A 21,775-nucleotide genomic window follows, 5' to 3' on the forward strand; every position below is an offset into this window, starting at 1 on the left:
TCCCGCACACCGTTAGGCCGTCTTCCGCTCACGCCCCAACATCGTGCAGCCCGCCTCCAGTGGTGTCGCGACAGGCGTGAATGGAGGGACGAATGGAGACATGTCGTCTTCAGCGATGAGAGTCGCTTCTGCCTTGGTGCCAATGATGGTCGTATGCGTGTTTGGCGCTGTGCAGGTGAGCGCCACAATCAGGACTGCATACGACCGAGGCACACAGGGCCAACACCCGGCATCATGGTGTGGGGAGCGATCTCCTACACTGGCCGTACACCACTGGTGATCATCGAGGGGACACTGAATAGTGCACGGTACATCCAAACCGTCATCGAACCCATCGTTCTACCATTCCTAAGCCGGCAAGGGAACTTGCTGTTCCAACAGGACAATGCAAGTCCGCATGTATCCCGTGCCACCCAACGTGCTCTAGAAGGTGTAAGTCAACTACCCTGGCCAGTAAGATCTCCGGATCTGTCCCCCATTGAGCATGTTTGGGACTGGATGAAGCGTCGTCTCACGCGGTCTGCACGTCCAGCACGAACGCTGGCCAACTGAGGCGCCAGGTGGAAATGGCATGGCAAGCCGTTCCACAGGACTACATCCAGCATCTCTACGATCATCTCCATGGGAGAATAGCAGCCTGCATTGCTGCGAAAGGTGGATATACACTGTACTAGTGCCGACATTGTGCATGCTCTGTTGCCTGTGTCTATGTGCCTGTGGTTCTGTCAGTGTGATCATGTGATGTATCTGACCCCAGGAATGTGTCAATAAAGTTTCCCCTTCCTGGGACAATGAATTCACGGTGTTCTTATTTCAATTTCCAGGAGTGTAGATTTTCATCTCCCTTTACTTATTGTATTACCCTTTCAGTATCCTCGTACACTAGCTCTATTACTTCATCTTCAGGTTGCGACATTGTCATGTATACCTGAACTATCATTGTCTGTCTAAGTTTGCTGTTCATTCTGATAAGAACAACCCTATCACTGAACTGTTCACAGTCACACTCTCTCTGCCCTACCTTCCTATTCATAATGAATCGTACACCCATTATACAACTTTCTGCTGCTGTTGATATTAGCCAATACTCATCAGACCGGAAATCCTTGTCTCCTTTCCATTTCAGTTTACTGGCCCCTGCTACATCTAGATTGAGGCTTTGCATTTCCCATTTCAGATTTTTTAGCTTCCCTACCACATTCAAGCTTCTGGCATTCCACACTCCAACTCATAGAATGTTATCTTTTTGTTGGTTAATCAATCTTTTTCTCATGTTCAGCTCCCCCTTGGCAGTCCCCTCCCAGAGATGCCAATGGGGAGATCATCATGTCACTTTTTCAATTCCAGGAGACATGTGCTGTGGATAAACGTTATGTACAGTGGTTTCCATTGCCTTCTGCATCATCATGCTATTGATCATTGCTGGTTCTCCTACCTTTAGGGACAGTTACCCACTCTAAGGATGATGGTATGCCCTGAACCTCTGTCTGCTCCTCTGCCCTCCTTGTCAAGCCCATTGGTACAATGAGGGTGACTTCTTATGATGGAAGTTTTCAGCTGGCAGTACTGATTTTTAATCAAAATTGAAGTGGTGCCAGGTTTCGAACCAGGGACCAAGGACATTTGAATTACTAATCAAAGACAACATTTTAATTACTAATCAAAGATGACATTTTAATTACTAATCAAAGACACTACCCATAGACGATGGGTGCAACTAGAGTTAGAAAGTTCATGTTCACAGGACATGTACATTAGTATGTTCTGCCGAAAAATGTAGCATTTCAGTCACCTCAGTTCAGCATGTGTCCAGTTGCCTAGTGGGCACAGGGTTTGCCATGAGTCCTGATAATTTGTTCCATCACGATGGCATTGACGCATATAAAGCATGAATGGCATCCTGTGGTATAGCCATCTAGGCTGCTTTCACCTGGTTCCGGAGTCCATCTGTGGTTGTCAGCTTTGGGTCACAGTGCTGCACTCATCATTTCACCATATCTCTCACATTTTTGACTGGCGACAAGTCTGGTGATTCAATTTCTTTCAGGTGACAAGTCTAGTGATCTGGTGGGCTAGGGCAAAAGGCTGACTTCCTGTGACACCAAGAAGGCATGTGTTCATTCAGGGTGACATATTGTCGTGCTGAAAGATGGCGTCTGGTGTTTTTTGCAGAAAGAGTATAGCTACAGGTTGCTGGTGTCATTAACTTACGTGGCACTGGTTACATTACCATGGACATGCACCAACTGTGATTTGTGGTTGTAGCCAATATCACCCCACACCATAAGGCACTGAGGTGGTGCTGTGATGCCACGGCCCATGTCTGCAGTGAACCAAAATATGACCATGATTTTCAAACAAGCAGAACCTAGATTCATCCGGAAACACTATCTGATGTCGATCCTGTCATAGGAAATATCACTCCATACATCATTGACATCTAGCATGTTTCTGTACATTCATCAAAGGCAGGTGGAGAAGTGGACAACGCGCATGTAACCCATGCCATAATAAATGGCAATGGACTGTCATCTCTCCAATAATGTAGCCATCTAGGCTGCTTTCACCTGGTTCCGGAGTCCATCTGTGGTTGTCAGCTTTGGGTCACAGTGCTGTGCTAGAGACAAGGAGGATGCAGATCTGTCCTGCAACGCCATTTGGTTGAGGTGTTGATCTTCTCTGGGCCGGTCTAGTTGGTTTGACCTGTCCCATCTCGTCATGTTCGGTATCCTTCTGTGAGTGATTCTGCTGATGCCTGTTGCACTGCTGAAATACTTCGTCTTGTGACAGCCAGAGCGAGAGCACCAGCAGCAGCGAGTACTGTTTGTATAAAGCGTTTATTTTGCATTTTGTTTACGACCTTCCACTAAGGAAGGGATTCTATTTGTGTTTATCTGCTCTGCATAGTAACTAACAGTTCTTGATAAAACTTTACGTAGTTTTCGTGTTAGATTTCTTAGTGTTTTCTTGATCGTTTAGAACAGAAAGCGCCCTAAAACCGTCTTTTGTTTGTTTCGCGGCCGTTAGCCACTAGTCACTTGAATCAGCAGTTGTCTTGTGACAGCCAGAGCGAGAGCACCAGCAGCAGCGAGTACTGTTTGTATAAAGCGTTTTTGTACTTATTTGCTGCGCTTAGCCTTTAAATAGTTTTTCTGGGAAAACCTAGCGTAGTTTTCGCGTCTCGTATTTCAGTGAGTGTTCCTTGATTATCAGAGTAGCTCATCAGAAGATTATCTTGGGAATTTGTCACCGTATAGAGTAGGGTAAACATAGTCATGTTTAGGGACTGTGGTTGTTGTGAGCGGACGCAAGGAGAATTGGCCACTCTTCGGGGGCAGGTGGAGGCTTTGTCTGTTAGGCTCATCGAGCTCGAGGCGCAGGCGTCGGCTCGTAGTGGCGTTGGGGCAACTGTGGTGAGACCTATGCCTACTTCGGTGGCCTTGGAATCATATGGAACCCCTGATGTTGCTGCGTCTTCCGGCAGTGAGCATCTTACCGGTCAGCCATCACTCCAGGGTGAATGGCGGACAGTGGTGGGCTCGCGCGTGCCTGGCCGAAAGGCGAAGGTGGGATCTGGCCGCGTGGCAGCTGCCTTACCCCTTTCCAACAGGTACGGGGTGCTTCCTAGTGGTGATGACATCGTTTCCGAGCCACCACAGGATGCCTCGCCTGTTGGGCCAGTGGCCGATTCTCCGGCAAGGTCCCGACAGTCACAGAGGGCGGGCCTATTAGTTATAGGGAGCTCCAACGTTAGGCGGGTTATGGAGCCCCTCAGGAAAATAGCGGGTAGGTCGGGGAAGAATGCCAGTGTGCACTCGGTGTGCTTGCCGGGGGGTCTCGTCCGTAATGTGGAGGAGGCCCTTCCGGCAGCTATTGAACGCACTGGTTGTGACCGGCTGCAGATAGTAGCACATGTCGGAACGAATGACGCCTGCCGCTTGGGTTCTGAGGCCATCCTTGGTTCCTTCCGGCGGCTGGCTGATTTGGTGAAGACAACCAGCATCGCACGCGGAGTGCAAGCTGAGCTTAATATCTGCAGCATAGTGCCCAGAGTCGATCGCGGTCCTCTGGTTTGGAGCCATGTGGAGGGTCTAAACCAGAGGCTCAGACGACTCTGCGACTATAATGGTTGCAAATTCATCGACCTCCGTTATTGGGTGGAGAACTGTAGGGCCCCCCTAGACAGGTTAGGCGTGCACTACACACCGGAAGCAGCTACTAGGGTAGCAGAGTACGTGTGGCGTGCACACGGGGGTTTTTTAGGTTAGAGGGACCCCCCCTTGGGCGAAACGATAAAATACCTGACGGCTTACCAGAGAGAACATTATCATCGTTGATAAAGAACGTCCGTCCTCAGAGACCAAAAACAGGAAAAGTTAACGTAATATTGGTAAACTGCAGGAGTATCCAGGGCAAGGTTCCCGAATTAGTATCTCTTATTGAAGGAAATAGTGCGCATATAGTATTAGGAACGGAAAGTTGGTTAAAACCAGAAGTGAACAGTAACGAAATCCTAGACACAGAATGGAATATATACCGCAAGGATAGGATAAACGCCAATGGTGGAGGAGTATTTATAGCAGTGAAGTTATTAGCGAATGCGAATGTGAAATAATCTGGGTTAAGTTAAGTATCAAAGGTGGGTCAGATATGATAGTCGGATGCTTCTATAGACCACCTGCATCAGCAACCGTAGTAGTTGAGCGCCTCAGAGAGAACCTGCAGAACGTCGTGAAGAAGTTTCGTGATCATACTATTGTAATAGGTGGAGACTTCAATCTACCAGGTATAGAATGGGATAGTCACACAATCAGAACTGGAGCCAGGGACAGAGACTCTTGTGACATTATCCTGACTGCCTTGTCCGAGAATTACTTCGAGCAGATAGTTAGAGAACCAACTCGTGAAGCTAACGTTTTAGACCTCATAGCAACAAATAGACCGGAACTTTTCGACTCCGTGAATGTAGAAGAGGGTATCAGTGATCATAAGTCATTGGTTGCATCAATGACTACAAGTGTAATAAGAAATGCCAAGAAAGGAAGGAAGGAAAATATATTTGCTTAACAAGAGTGATAGGGCACAAATCGCAGAATATCTGAGTGACCACCATCAAACGTTCATTTCTGAGGAAGAGGATGTGGAACAAAAATGGAAAAAATTCAGAAACATCGTCCAGTACGCCTTAGATAAGTTCGTACCGACTAAGGTCCAAAGCGAGGGGAAAGATCCACCGTGGTATAACAATCATGTATGAAAAGTACTACGGAAACAAAGAAAGCTTCATCATAGGTTTAAGAGTAGTCGAATCATAGCTGATAAGGAAAAGCTGAACGAAGCGAAAAAGAGCGTAAAGAGAGCAATGAGAGAAGCATTCAACGAATTCGAACATAAAACATTGGCAAACAATCTAAACAAGAACCCTAAAAAGTTTTGGTCATATGTAAAATCGGTAAGCGGATCTAAATCCCCTATTCAGTCACTCGTTGACCACGATGGCACCGAAACAGAGGACGACCGAAGAAAGGCAGAAATACTGAATTCAGTGTTCCGAAACTGTTTCACTGCGGAAAATCGTAACACGGTCCCTGACTTCAGCCGTCGCACGGACGCCAAAATGGAAAATATTGAAATAAACGATATCGGAATTGAAAAACAACTGCTATCACTTAGTAGCGGAAAAGCATCCGGACCAGACGAGATACCCTTAAGATTCTACAGTGATTATGCTAAAGAACTTGCCCCCTTTCTATCAGCAATTTATCGTAGATCTCTGGAAGAACGTAAAGTACCTAGCGACTGGAAGAAAGCGCAGGTCGTTCCCATTTTCAAGAAGGGTCATAAATCAGATGCGAATAATTATAGGCCTATTTCGCTTACGTCAATCTGTTGTAGAATAATGGAACATGTTTTGTGTTCTCGTATTATGACGTTCTTAGATAATACAAATCTCCTTCATCATAACCAACATGGATTCCGCAAACAGAGATCATGTGAAACTCAGCTCGCCCTATTTGCCCAAGAAATTCACAGTGCCGTAGACACTGGCGAGCAGATTGATGCCGTATTCCTGGACTTCAGGAAGGCATTTGATACGGTTCCGCACTTACGTTTAGTGAAAAAAATACGAGCTTACGGAATATCGGACCAGGTTTGTGATTGGATTCAGGATTTCCTAGAAGAAAGAACACAACATGTCATTCTTAACGGTTCAAAATCTGCAGATGTAGAGGTAATTTCGGGAGTACCGCAAGGAAGCGTGATAGGACCTTTATTGTTTACAATATACATAAATGACTTAGTTGACAACATCGGTAGCTCCGTGAGGCTATTTGCAGATGACACGGTTGTCTACAAGAAAGTAGCAACATCAGAAGACTCGTACGTACTCCAGGAAGACCTGCAGAGGATTAATGAATGGTGCGACAGCTGGCAGCTTTCCCTAAACGTAGATAAATGTAATATAATGCGCATACATAGGGGCAGAAATCCATTCCAGTACGATTATGCCATAGGTGGTAAATCATTGGAAGCGGTAACGACCGTAAAATACTTAGGAGTTACTATCCGGAGCGATCTGAAGTGGAATGATCACATAAAACAAATAGTGGGAAAAGCAGGCGCCAGGTTGAGATTCATAGGAAGAATTCTAAGAAAATGTGACTCATCGACGAAAGAAGTAGCTTACAAAACGCTTGTTCGTCCGATTCTTGAGTATTGCTCATCAGTATGGGACCCTTACCAGGTTGGATTAATAGAAGAGATAGACATGATCCAGCGAAAAGCAGCGCGATTCGTCATGGGGACATTTAGTCAGCGCGAGAGCGTTATGGAGATGCTGAACAAGCTCCAGTGGCGGACACTTCAAGAAAGGCGTTACGCAATACGGAGAGGTTTATTATCGAAATTACGAGAGAGCACATTCCGGGAAGAGATGGGCAACATATTACTACCGCCCACATATATCTCGCGTAATGATCACAACGAAAAGATCCGAGAAATTAGAGCAAATACGGAGACTTACAAGCAGTCGTTCTTCCCACGCACAATTCGTGAATGGAACAGGGAAGGGGGGATCAGATAGTGGTACAATAAGTACCCTCCGCCACACACCGTAAGGTGGCTCGCGGAGTATAGATGTAGATGTAGATGTAGAGTAGCAATTTCCTTGCGTCCTCTTTCAAACTCACTGATTTGAAGGTATGGTTTGCATATATGTCTGCGAGGCATCCTATACATCTGCTCAAGTCACACTGACCCATTATCTTCAATTTATAGTAACAATAAGAGCCACAGGTACATTTTACTTGAAAGTGGTGTTGTGCTGTGATATTGACCTTAAACCTGCTGGTTCAAATGCTAATCATTTCTGTAGAATGTACTAATGTACATGTCCTGTGAATATGAATGTCCTATCTCTAGCCATTCAAGGTGTTCCGTTTTGTATATGGCAGATAACTTGAAAGAACGGGATTACTGAATTATTTATGAACTAAAAGTTAATATGCTCCATGTCCCTATCTTCTCACTCTGTTTCTTTGTTTGCAGTTGGTATGTTATTGAAGTATGTAATTGATTTCAGTGGTCATACACATCATATAGAATGTTTTACTTCTGTCTCAGCTCAATGTTCATGTTGATCATGTCATTAAAAATGCACACACTACAAACTTACTCATCATAATACATTTTTATATCAAATGGATTCATGAGTTGTCGAAAGAGTTCCTGTTTTCAGAACACATTCGTTGAAACGGACATATTTTTTCAATTTCTAAAATACGTGGGAAAATTGGAATGATTAAGACAGCTTGTACTCTGCAAAGTCTAGAAGTACTGCATCTCAGATTCTATTTAAGCCCTAATGGATATACTAAAATTCCTTTAATTAGTTTGGAAAGACTGCTGTGGGGGCTGTGAGTGTACTCTGAGGGTGGGCAACTCCCTCTGAAATTTATTGTTATGGTCCTACAGCATGGACACTAGTATCATTTACCATTGTTTATTGGTTGTGATTCGATTTCTCATATGCTGACATCATATCCATAATTTGCTTGTGACGTTCTTGTTATCTTCTTTCCACATCTCTCCATTTCATCATATCCTCTTCCTTCACCTAGTGGAATATGCCACTATTTACAAAGAACTTTGCTTCGAGAACTTATAATTCCATACCAATTAATGATCACACACTGGTGGAATTGATACAATGTCTGTGGGGTTTAGCTGTGCATTTTTCTTCCTTGTCATACTGTACATCATGTCTCTTGAAAAATCAGCTAGTCCAGTATTTATAAATTTGTTTTATTCCCAGCAGTATGCATGGTATTTGAACTATTTGTTTACATTCTGGCAAATCCAGTTTTTTCTTTCCCTTTAATTTCTTTACATTTTTTGTATTGATCTAATTCCATCTAACATTTAGTTGTAGTTTACAAATTCTATAATCTCCTCTCTCTTCATAGCTTTTATATAACAAATGAACTGACATTAGGTTGTTATTGTACTCAAAACTTCTCGATGGTTTCTTCTCTCTTCGTCCTACTGAATTATCAATGTCATTTTGATTGAGTATTCAGTTTAAGCATAAACGAGACCACTCACCAGATAGTAGAAGCCTTGAGTCATCGCAAGACCCACAGAAGAGAATGAAAATTTACTAGCTTCCAAATAAACACTTTAACAAGCTGGAGACCACATATACAGGATGAATGTTAATAAAACATACGAACTGGAGGGTCAGATTACGGACTCTAATAGAGGAAAAAAGATTCTATGAACGTGTCTGGAAATGGATTGTTGCCATGGTAGATGGTGCTGATGAGTTAAAGTTTCTCTGACAACTTGCCATGTGTTTCTTATGTGTTGCAGGCAGTGTAATTGACAGAGCATACTGCAAGCAGCAGAATGGTCCAGTACTCATGTCAGAAACAAGCCGAGATGGTGTTTGTATACAGCCAAGTGATGGAAACGGCAGTTGAGAGGCAGCACAGCTATACTAAAACAAATACCCTCACAGACACCAACAACATTACGCAACATTTGAAGCTCTTTTTGGGTGTTTGTGTGATCATGGGTCATTTCAGACAGACGAACATGCAGGGAGTCAGCCTACTCTGCGTACACCAGATTTGGAGGACTAGGTTCCGCCTCTCGGCTGTTTCCATCTGCTTGGCTGTACACAAACACCATCTTGACTTGTTTCCAACATTAATACTGTACCATTCTGCTGCTTACACTGTACTGTGTTAATGTAAATGAGTAGATAAAAAATCTGCTCACCAAGTGGCGGCAGGAGAACACACACACTGGAAGGTTTAACTTTTAAAAGCTTTTGGAGCCTTCTTCTGGTAGAAGAGTTGAAGGGCAAGGAAGAGGAGTGAAGGAAAAGTACTGGAGAGGTGTAGCTAAAGGGGTACAGTCCAGAAAAGTCACCCAAATCCCCAGGTCAGGGGAGACTTTCAAGACGGGATCAGAAGGAAAAACTGATTGTTGAGGACATACCAACAATCAGGCCCCAATCAACAATCAGTTCCCAACAATAAGTCTTGCCTCCTCATCCACAAATGGTTTAATTCGTACCTAACTGGAAGAGTGCAGAAAGTTGAAATAAGTAGTTCTCATAACATGCAAAGATCAGCACATTCCTCAAACTGGGGAACTATCAAGAATGGGGTTCCACAAGGGTCAGTCTTGGGTCCTTTGTTGTTCTTATTATATATTAATGACTTGCCATTCTATATTCATGAAGAGGCAAAGTTAGTTCTCTTTGCTGATGATACAAGTATAGTAATCACACCTGACAAACAAGAATTAACTGATGAAATTGTCAATACTGTCTTTCAGAAAATTACTAAGTGGTTCCTTGTAAACGGACTCTCACTGAATTTTGATAAGACACAGTACATACAGTTCCGTACAGTGAATGGTATGATGCCATTAATAAATATAGACCTTAATCAGAAGCATATAGCTAAGGTAGAATATTCCAAATTTTTAGGTGTGTCCATTGATGAGAGATTAAATTGGAAGAAACACATTGATGATCTGCTGAAACGTTTGAGTTCAGCTACTTATGCAATAAGGTTCATTGCAAATTTTGGTGATAAACATCTTAGTAAATTAGCTTACTACGCCTATTTTCACTCATTGCTTTCATATGGCATCATATTTTGGGGTAATTCATCACTGAGAAATAAAGTATTTATTGCACAAAAGCGTGTAATCAGAATAATAGCTGGAGTCCACCCAAGATCATCCTGCAGACATTTATTTAAGGATCTAGGGATATTCACAGTAGCTTCTCAGTATATATACTCTCTTATGAAATTTGTTATTAATAACCAAACCCAATTCAAAAGTAATAGCAGTGTGCATAACTACAATACTAGGAGAAAGGATGATCTTCACTATTCAAGATTAAATCTAACTTTGGCACAGAAAGGGGTGAATTATACTGGCACTAAAGTCTTTGCTCACTTACCAAATAGTATCAAAAGTCTGACAGATAGCCAACAAGTATTTAAGAAGAAATTAAAAGAATTTCTGAATGACAACTCCTTCTACTCCATAGAGGAATTTTTAGATATAAATTAAAAAAAAAAAAAATATTAAAAAAAGAAAAACAAAAAAACACAAAAAAAATAAAGTTGTTATATTAACTTAAGTATGTTGTTAAATTAACCTAATTATGTCATGTATTGGAAAATTCGACTCGTTCCACATCTTTACGAAATATCGTATTCATGATCCATGGAACTTGTATTAATCTAATCTCTAATCTAATCTAATCCTGTCTGGTAAGGCTCCGATGACCTGGGGTTTTGGGTGACTTTCCTGAACTATACCCCTTTCCCTAAACCTCTCCTGACTTTTTCCTTCACCCCTCTTCCTTCCCCTTCAACTCTTCTGCCAGAAGAAGGAACCACTTGCTCCGAAAGCTTGAAAAAGTTAAACCTTTCTGTGTGTGTGAGTTTTCTGATGTCCCCACTTGGTGAGTAGATTTTTTTATAAAAAAAATGAGATTGTGTACAGAGTGTGAACGATCCTTCTAAGGTAAAGATCATTCTATGACTGAGAAGTAAGAAGGAAGCTAGACATCAGGTAGCAGGTAGAATAGGCTGGCTGTCTTCATTAAAGGCACGGTACTGTGACGCAGATTTTTATTTCTGCTATTTTCAAGAAATAATCAATTGGTTTGTGTGGTGAAACAATTGGAAATTGCTAGAGAAATTGTTTTTAGTGGTGGTCTCCATTGGCTTCAAGTCTTCAGAAGATGACTTTGTAGACTTCAGAAGAAGACTTGAGAAGATTATCAGCACTTAATTAAATACTATTTCCTGTTCAGTTGTTCACGAAATGTACAGATAATTGTTTTAATTTTATCTTAGTTTTAAAGAATTGTTTTGAGATTGCTTTTGATTGCATCTGTTTTTTCTGACTTTTTGTCTCTCTATCTTATTTCAAGGAAACTATGGAAGCTGGAACAGAAGTTGCTCATGCAAGTAAGTATCTATGCTTATGATTATAGTCTACCAACTTATTTTACAGATGAATAAAAAAGAATATTACTAGGAGGTACTGGGAAGCTTAAAAATATTTTGAATTTTAATATGCCACTTTTGAGGATTAACATTCTTGATATCCTCCCATTAATTCACTGCTGTACAGTATTTGTGCTTACACAGACGGATATTAACATAATAAAAAAAGGCAAAGTGCTACTTATAAGTGGGGTGTTGCTTCATTAGTAATAGTAACTCAGTGCTGCTTACACTACCGATTGCTTCCTTGCATTACTATGCTGGTTTTCTTAAGTAATAACAGTTACCTCCACAATGGAAACATAGAGGTTTGTTTGCGATGAAAAACATTACTTATCAGGGTATTAGCAAGAATTTTCAGTCCTTGAATCCAGATACTCATGTAACTTGTAAAAGCAATGGCTGATTAGAGCCATTATAAGGGTGCTAGCAGACAACTGATATAGCCTGTTGCTGTAGAACTCTGCATTTCAATAATGGATGGAAAAAAAAGATTGTGTGGCATTATTGGCAATATTACACCTTAAAACAGTATGTCCGCAGTTGCAATCCACCCCCTTCCCCTCTACATAAATAATATAAATTTACATTTGTTCCCATAATTTTAACTGTTTTAAATATTATGTGAGCTGCATCTGTATGAAAGTGACCCGTCAGTGCACTTTTTCACATTGTGGCTTAGGATTAACAATTGCTCTTTACATACAGATGTACCAGTTAAACTGTTACTGGTTTTGACATGGATAACATGTTCCTTGAAACCCTTACCAGTTTCTTAAGAACGTCGTCAGATCTTTCCAGCATCTTGCATAATGTTACATTTCCTTGTGTTGATGTATAATATTGGTGTACTGGTACACACAATGTCATAAGGTGCCTCCTTCCTCATATCAGAAAATATACTTACAATGAAAGTAAGGAGAGAGTTCATAGAAACAGCTTAGTGTTGGCTACCAGTAAGTGAATAATTGGGTGTGTGACTAATTTCCCATTTTTTCTCCTAAGATACTTCCTTTGAAGCTGCATGATAATCATATTAATGCCTGATAATTATTGTTAAATGTTTATGCAGTGCTTAGTTTTAATAATCTGAAAGTCTGCTGTACACCCCTAAGACAATCTTCACATTGGTTGTAATAATAAGATTAGCTTCTTACCTGGAAAAATGTATTTTATTACTTTCCAGACACATCTAAAATTGGGTTCCACAGATTTTTTACGCTGAAATATTAGGCATAATGGGAAATGTTCTGAAAAAAATATGCTAATGTGAAAACAAAATAATAGTGTGTGCAGAATAGTTTGCCCTGTGACAATGTCGAAAAGTGGAAAATAGTAACATGTAATCCTTCCACACTGATTTCTTTTGTTTTATTTTCTTATACCTTTCAGTTTTTATTGTATAATTAAATTTTTGATGTGTTCTTACAGCCATAACTGAATTCATAAAAAGTAAAATAGAGTCAGCACACTTGGTTCAGAGCTTAGGATCAAGTTTTGTTTATATATTGCCTCAGCGATATGCCACAGATAAATTTGAAGAATTGTTAAGAAGTCTGGACGAAATGTCGGAACAACTGAAAATCTGTTCTTATGGAATAAGAGATACATCACTTGAAGAAGTATGTAAAATTTTTGTGATCAAATGTCTTACAGTTCTTCAATAAATTTGCTTTAAAATTCATTCTGAACTTCTATTTTACAGATTTTTCTGAATGTTTGCACAGATGAGGATTTTGATTCATTCACTGAACCTGAGGACAGTGTGTACATGAAAGGCAAGTTTTGTTTGTTTCATATTTTACTTCATTACTGAAGAACAAAAACTACTCTATGCACAATTGGCATGTTGGTTGTGGGAGTAGCAGTATGAGTCACAAGGTGATGTGCTACTTTGGACTAATATTCACTTGTTTGAGATGCCTACGAACCTTAGCCTAATATACAGTGTTCTGTACAATGGCACTGTTGTTGTCATTCTACATTTTTTTTTTAAATTGTGCAAAGTTTTGTTCTATGTTGTGTGAGAAATTACTGTTTATGGAGTATTCAAAGTTGAGTGGTAAGGCACCACAAGCAATTGCTAGCTTCACATGCCACATATGCTTTCACATGGAAAAGTAAATAATGCACTAAACTCAGTGCTATCTGCTGATGAAGGGAGGCATGGTAGGAAGTGAATGGTGAGCTGTTCATGCTGCTCGAGATCCTTCGCTGTGTATCAGTTCAGCTACATCCATCAATCACTGTGCTGAGTGTCTTTATGGAGGACACATCTAGTACATCAGCACAGATAGTGTAAAAATGTGGTTATGTCAAAACAAATTTTCCACTATTCTTTACTTTTATGTACTATTTTGAGAACCTTCAGTTTTCAAAAAACAATAAGTAACTCCTCAGTTAATATTCCCCGTGATATTATTATACTGGTAGGCATTGTACCACAAGTCCTGTGCTGAATTCTGGAACTGGTTGGTTTATCACCACTGAAAATGCATGTAATTTGTTTTACAGGTCACTGGACATTCATTAAATTCATGTTTCATTTGACATATTTCTATTTTAAATCTCCTCATTCTGTATCACTTTTAGAAAGTTTGTTGCCAGCCGTGACTCACAGTCAGTGTGATAGTATTATCCAGACTTCAGAAAACTTAGTATAATATGTGGAGTACAGGATACAGGCATTCATTCATCTTGTGAGTACCGATGTTTCCCTGAATTTTTGTAGTTTGGGTTGTGCTCTATATAATTTTTACTGTCTAGGGCATGTTGAAATGGAAGTCTTATGTAGTTTATGATCTTATGTTGCATAAAAAACTACATTTGTACGATTGTGGCAAATATAAGAGCAGCAATCATGTGAGTCTTTCAATCATGCAGATTCCATGTCAACAGCCTACTTTGCAGTTTTATACCTCTCTGTACTCCCAAATGAGGTTGTAGTACATCTGAGAGACATAGCAGAGTTACATTTTTTGAGCATGCACTAAAGATAGTCTAGGTTTCTGCTAAGTTACATAGGTGTGTTTTGTATCCTGCTAGTTAGTTACATGTCCCGTGGATCACAATAAGAATTATAATGTGAAACACACACACGCGCGCACACACACAAACACACACACAAACACACACACACACACACACACACACACACACACACACAGAGAGAGAGAGAGAGAGAGAGAGAGAGAGAGAGAGAGAGAGGAGGATATAAGATGAAAAAATACGTATGTGGCTGCATGCGAGCCATTTACAGTTTTTTTCCTGTTCAGATAACTAATTATTTCTGTTCAAAAACTACTGTAATTTGTGATATAGAAGGATAGAAGAAATTGTTAAGAAGTAATGTCTTTGATATATATTCACAGTAGCAAAGATGAATAAGTGACTGTAGTTCTTAAGGTATGCATTTGAGAACCCATGTCAACTGGACATCTTTTTCTTGTTTTAGTCCATACTATCATCTCTGAAAGTTGTGTACCCTACAACCTTAGCAACAATGGTAGTGGTAAATATATTCCACTGTCAGAGACATCAGAACAATTTTCACTTATAACTTTCAACTCTTTCATTTCTAGACCACGTTCCCTTACCTCAAATTGCTACATTTGCATTTCACCATCTTCCCTGAAAGTTTGTAGCGTCAGCATGGAATCACCCCTGTATAAAATTATGGCTAATGGGACAGAGTAGTACTCATAAATTAATAATTTTTTCTCATGAGAAGGAACAGTTGTACACAGCTGGCCATTAAATTACAACACCATGAAGGTGGCATGCAACAAATGTCAAATTGGCATGAAGTGTACTGCATGCTTGTCTGCAAATGATTAACACTTCAGCAAAACCATACAAAGTAGATAGGAGTAGAGATGACTATGTTCTGTAGTCAGGGAAAATTACACATCATGTTTCTCATTCAGAAGTTACATTTGAATGTTGCATGTTAGTGAGATCACATTATGGCTTGTGTGAAGCAGAAACATCTCCCAGTGCATGTCAGATTTCAGCATTGACAAGATCTTGTCTTGTTGAGACTGCAGTTTATCATCCAATGATATTGGTGCTTGCATTTGTCAGGATCTCATGACTGTCATGTGAACATCAGATTGATAGGGTTGCCACTTTAATGCCATGCAGGTTCTCAATTGCCCATAGAATTTATGCCCAAAGAGGACAGATCTACTGTTCACTTGGCTGTGCAGGATTATATAGCTATGTCATGTGCCTTGAGTCAAGAAGTAGGCTTGTTTCGAACAAGACTGAATTACTAACCACGAGCAACTGTCAGCACAGTGACCATTGTTGTGACTTCCTTTCATACAGCAGCACTATATTGTTGTGTGTCCTATCCCCGTCAGCTGACACAGTTAGGACACACAGTATTGTGCTTACCACATTTTGCGAAGTGGAAAGGTGTTTGTAAAACTGAAATTACACAAAGTACATCAATATTTGTGTGCAGTGCCCTCAGAACGCAAAAGGAGGAGGATCAGTCATAACAAAACATGACAAGCAGTCAGTGCAGGATGACAGACAGATGATCCTGCAAAACCATGTCACGTAAACTCACATTTTCAATAAACAAAACCCATTGATGATGGCACAGAGGTGCAAAAACATATTTGGGTAACAAGAGAAAAAACTGTGTTTTTGTGTAAAAGGCAGAACCTACATCAAATAATATTTTTGACACTTTGTGCAATTCTGTCAGATAGCTCTACTCAATCAAATGCTTTAGTCAGATTACAGAATATTCCTGTGACCTTTATATCCTTAACTAATGTGAAGCTTATCTTTTTAGTAAATTCATTGATGGCATTTACATTTGAACTGGAACTGGTTTTTAAAAATTATGTTATTTGTAATAAGAAATTTTTGAATTTTTTTCTGCAATCTTTTCAGATACTTTATAGAAAACAAGCAGAAAAGGGAGAGGACAGTTATTCTTCATATCTTTTGTCCATCCTTTTTGTGGATAATGGTTTTATCTCAGGGCATTGCAGTACATTTGGAAAGATCCCTTTTCAAATGATTAGTTTATAATAATCAATAGTGGTTGTGATATGATACCATACACACCTTTGATTATAGATGTGGGTATATCATATCACCTAGTTAAGGCTTTGTTTTTTAAAGAAAGTATTTCATTTTCAACATATCTTAGGATGATTTTTTTCACATCCTTTAAAAAGTGTCCCAGTGCTGTTACGAGCTTACGAAATTAGCCTTTCTTGATTGGCTGAGCTTGCTACATTTAAGAAAAATTCATTTAAACAACTGGGCATTTGGGAAGGATTTACTACAATATAGCTTTCAAAATCTCTTGACTTTTAACTTTGACTCCTAACCCTGGATAAAGAAATGATCATAATGGATAAAGAAATGATCATAATTTATATTTTGGAAGATGAATGTTATTATTCCCCATATTTTAGCTGGTGGTACAAATTTTCTGAATACAGCTTTATAGTTTTTAACATACATAATAAAATCAGGATTTCTGTTTGGTTTTGGCTCATTGTAGAGCTGTCTCTTCCTGGCCCTAGCGATTTTTATTCCTTTTGTAATCTATTTAAGTTTATTGCTTACTTCCTTTTGCGAATTTCTGGGAGGAAAAGATTCACTGAATACATCTAAGAAATAATTTATAAACTTGTCATAGCTTTTGGTGCTTGAAATGTAGTGGTCTACAGGCAGACATACAACACTTAGTTTACTGCAGAAAACATCTGTATTACTTTTGCAGAAATTTATTATTGTATACATTTTGAGAGGCTTAAGCTTTCCACATTTGGGAGGTACATAAGCAGAGCTGAATGATTAGAAATCCCTAGATTTAAACACTTCTTATTTGCATTTTCAAACTGGTATTTGTAATAATACTATCAGTGCAGATCACTGATGTTACTTCGTAAGGCTAAGCTTTTGTTGATGTGGTCTGAATTTCATCCTAACATTTCCTCAAATTGAAGGAAGGCTAGGACATACCACATGCAATTGGACCATAATACTCCACTGTCAACTTCAAGCCACCCTTTAAAGGCTAGTTTTACTCAGACAAGAATCATTTGTCCAAGTAATTTGTGTATTAAAATGATAGCACCAATACCATTTCAATTTTGTTTCAGCCTGATCTGTTTATCTTGTCTAACATGATGAATGAATTTCTGGTATTTCCATAACTCTTTTCTTGGCATTTCTCGCACTGTATGAAGCACTTTTAGTTATAATTTTATGCACTGAATTGTGCAATAATTATTTTTCAGTAATCTGTTTTCCAAAATTGGGCATTGATAACTTTAAAGCCAGTATCAAGTCTCACTTGTATTCCAGGTAACATGAGTACCTGTTACAAGTGGATGTCAGAATAATCTGTCAATCCAGGAAAATCATTTTTGGGCCATATATATGATAGGAGCCCCCTCTTTGCACACAGAATCACAGCCAGTGCCGTCAATATGATGATAGAAATCGACTTTCTGTAACCTCCATTTAATAATGAGATAATTACTTGCATATGTCATGGCTTCATTACGTCCATAGTTACTTGTTTGATGACTTGGACATTTTTGTAACATTTATTTCTGTAGTCTGCACAGTCAAAGATTTGAATATGATTGCAGGTTTTAAAAGAGCGAAAGTCCATTATAAGAAACATAAAGATTTGAGTGAGCCCACAGTAACAATTAGTGAGCAGTCAACAATATCTGCAGGTAATGAACAAGGTACGTTACATTTGTATTTGAAAATATATTTAATAATTTTTTGGGTAATGTGCGAATAATGTGCACATGAACGAAAACTCTCATTATTTGTTCATAATATTTATTAGTCAGTACAGTATGCATAAATGTGTGGTATTTCATCAGACAATACGACTGACAGTTCATATTCTGGTATATCTCTGTGTATTTTGCCTGATGATTTTTGTTATGTGGGCTTGAGCCCATGGTCAAAGGAATGTTTTGGTGTCTTTCACATTGTCTTTTAATGTTAGAGACATAATCATCTGATGATCACCAAAGATGAAAGACTGCATTGTATGATCATTATTTTTGTATTAAAGAATTATTAACTTCGTAATATTATGTGTGAAAATATCCTTACTGCTGATAGATTGCGCAAATGAAATGCATTTAGATGGGTCATTTGTGTAATGTTCCAACAGCTATACTGTGAAGTGAAATGTAGGATAATGGATTAAGACACTTGAATGGACAATTAGTATTGCTGGTAGCTTGACAGAACTGCTGTAAGTGCTTCTTCATAATAATGGAAAAATAGCTTTGTTGAAACTTATCAACCCAACAGATGCATAGAATGAGTTAGAATACTTTCAAACTGTGGTGCCCAGCAACAGTGGTAGGACTGTGCCAGATGATTGGATTGAGGTTGAGTCTTTGAAATTGGCAAAGCCACAGCTACTCATAGATGGCTGATACCTTTAGTCTTCTTAGGGACTATGAACAAAATTGTACATATGACCCAACGAGATAACAAGAAGTCTGAAAAGTTCACAAGAGTGCAAGTGCATCTTATGTCAAAGATAGCCAGTATCCAATATTTCAGCAGACAGTCCTCCCCCCCCTCCCCTCCCCCTCCCCTGCTACACTAGAAAATAGAAGGCAACTTCTGTAAGTGAGGCTGTCAATGCTACACAACTTAAACCAATACCATGGAAGATGAAATACACATTAACCACTTACCAGTGACTAAAATCAGAGCTTACTGCAGCACATGTCTTCCTTATGGCAACAATTCATTGTGTAGCGTAATAAACGGTGCCAGGTCGTGCAAAATACAAAGAAAATCACATGTCTCTGTTTGCAAGGTCATGAACTAATTTTATCTCAGTTGATTCCATTAGAACATTATCTCATTGATCAAAATATCCACGGGTGTGCTGCCGGTCTATAGTGTCCAACGGGCACTATAGACCGGCAGCACACCCGTGGATATTTTGATTATCAAATACGCCAGGAGAAACTCAAGAATCACATTATCTCATTGGTTTGAAGTAAATGCAAAACTGTTATTGAAATATTGCAATCGGTGGTTAATAGCAAGGTAGTACTCTGGAACTGCAAGGTTTATAACAGTCCTCTTCTCTCCTCTTCTCCTTAACTGCCCCAAGTAGTAGTAGTAGTAGTTGTTGTTGTTGTTGTGGTCTTCAGTCCTGAGACTGGTTTGATGCAGCTCTCCATGCTACTCTATCCTGTGCAAGCTTCTTCATCTCCCAGTACCTACTGCAACCTACATCCTTCTGAATCTGCTTAGTGTATTCATCTCTTGGTCTCCCTCTACGATTTTTACCCTCCACGTTGCCCTCCAATGCTAAATTTGTGATCCCTTGATGCCTCAAAACATGTCCTACCAACCGATCCCTTCTTCTAGTCAAGTTGTGCCACAAACTTCTCTTCTCCCCAATCCTATTCAATACCTCCTCATTAGCTACGTGATCTAACCATCTTATCTTCAGCATTCTTCTGTAGCACCACATTTCAAAAGCTTCTATTCTCTTCTTGTCCATACTAGTTATCGTCCATGTTTCACTTCCATACATGGCTACACTCCATACAAATACTTTCAGAAACGACTTCCTGACACTTAACTCTATACTCGATGTTAACGAATTTCTCTTCTTCAGAAATGATTTCCTTGCCATTGCCAGTCTACATTTTATATCCTCTCTACTACGACCATCATCAGTTATTTTACTCCCTAAATAGCAAAACTTCTTTACTACTTTAAGTGTCTCATTTCCTAATCTAATCCCCTCAGCATCACCCAATTTAATTTGACTACATTCCATTATCCTCGTTTTGCTTTTGTTGATGTTCATCTTATATCCTCCTTTCAAGACACTGTCCATTCCGTTCAACTGCTCTTCCAAGTCCTTTGCTGTCTCTGACAGAATTACAATGTCATCGGCGAACCTCAAAGTTTTTACCTCTTCTCCATGAATTTTAATACCTACTCTGAATTTTTCTTTTGTTTCCTTTATTGCTTGCTCAATATACAGATTGAATAACATTGGGGAGAGGCTACAACCCTGTCTCACTCCCTTCCCAACCACTGCTTCCCTTTCATGCCCCTCAACTCTTATAACTGCCATCTGGTTTCTGTACAAATTGTAAATAGCCTTTCGCTCCCTGTATTTTACCCCTGCCACCTTCAGAATTTGAAAGAGAGTATTCCAGTTAACGTTGTCAAAAGCTTTCTCTAAGTCTACAAATGCGAGAAGCGTAGGTTTGCCTTTTCTTAATCTTTCTTCTAAGATAAGTCGTAAGGTTACTATTGCCTCACGTGTTCCAACATTTCTACGGAATCCAAACTGATCTTCCCCGAGGTCCGCTTCTACTAGTTTTTCGATTCGTCTGTAAAGAATTCGCGTTAGTATTTTGCAGCTGTGGCTTATTAAACTGATAGCTCAGTAGTTTTCACATCTGTCAACACCTGCTTTCTTTGGGATTGGAATTATAATATTCTTCTTGAAGTCTGTGGGTATTTCGCCTGTCCCATACATCTTGCTCACCAGATGGTAGAGTTTTGTCATGACTGGTTCTCCCAAGGCTGTCAGTAGTTCTAATGGAATGTTGTCTACTCCCGGGGCCTTGTTTCGACTCAGGTCTTTCAGTGCTCTGTCAAACTCTTCACGCAGTATCTTATCTCCCATTTCATCTTCGTCTACATCCTCTTCCATTTCCATAATATTGTCCTCAAGTACATCGCCCTTGTATAAACCCTGTATATACTCCTTCCACCTTTCTGCCTTCCCTTCTTTGCTTAGAACTGGGTTTCCATCTGAGCTCTTGATATTCATACAAGTGGTTCTCTTCTCTCCAAAGGTCTCTTTAATTTTCCTGTAGGCAGTATCTATCTTACCCCTAGTGAGACAAGCCTCTACATCCTTACATTTGTCCTCTAGCCATCCCTGCTTAGCCATTTTGCACTTCCTGTCGATCTCATTTTTGAGACGTTTGTATTCCTTTTTGCCTGCTTCATTTACTGCATTTTTATATTTTCTCCTTTCATCAGTTAAATTTAATATTTCTTCTGTTACCCAAGGATATCTATTAACCGTCGTCTTTTTACCTACTTGGTCCTCTGCTGCCTTCACTACTTCATCCCTCAGAGCTACCCATTCTTCTTCTACTGTATTTCTTTCCCCTATTCTTTTCAATTGTTCCCTTGTGCTCTCCCTGAAACTCTCTACAACCTCTGGT

The 21,775-nt window shown here is 39.7% G+C and overlaps 1 protein-coding gene across 4 annotated transcripts in view; it reads left to right on the forward strand.

Moving 5' to 3' along the window:
• LOC126237047 (ATP-binding cassette sub-family A member 7-like) overlaps positions 1-21,775 on the forward strand; it is a 607,922-nt gene that overhangs the window by 331,885 nt on the left and 254,262 nt on the right. For 3 of the 4 annotated variants that reach the window (XR_007545025.1, XR_007545023.1, XM_049946811.1), the window contains exons 25-28: positions 11,468-11,504; positions 12,975-13,165; positions 13,249-13,321; positions 18,173-18,274. Coding sequence is in view for 1 of the 4 variants with exons in the window: in XM_049946811.1 (XP_049802768.1) it covers positions 11,468-11,504; positions 12,975-13,165; positions 13,249-13,321; positions 18,173-18,274 (403 nt within the window). In the remaining 3 variants the exon portion in view is untranslated. The remainder of the gene's footprint in view (positions 1-11,467; positions 11,505-12,974; positions 13,166-13,248; positions 13,322-18,172; positions 18,275-21,775) is intronic. The other variant, XR_007545024.1, reaches the window with a different exon arrangement.

Source organism: Schistocerca nitens, chromosome 2, assembly GCF_023898315.1.
Source record: "Schistocerca nitens isolate TAMUIC-IGC-003100 chromosome 2, iqSchNite1.1, whole genome shotgun sequence".
Taxonomy (NCBI): domain Eukaryota; kingdom Metazoa; phylum Arthropoda; class Insecta; order Orthoptera; family Acrididae; genus Schistocerca; species Schistocerca nitens.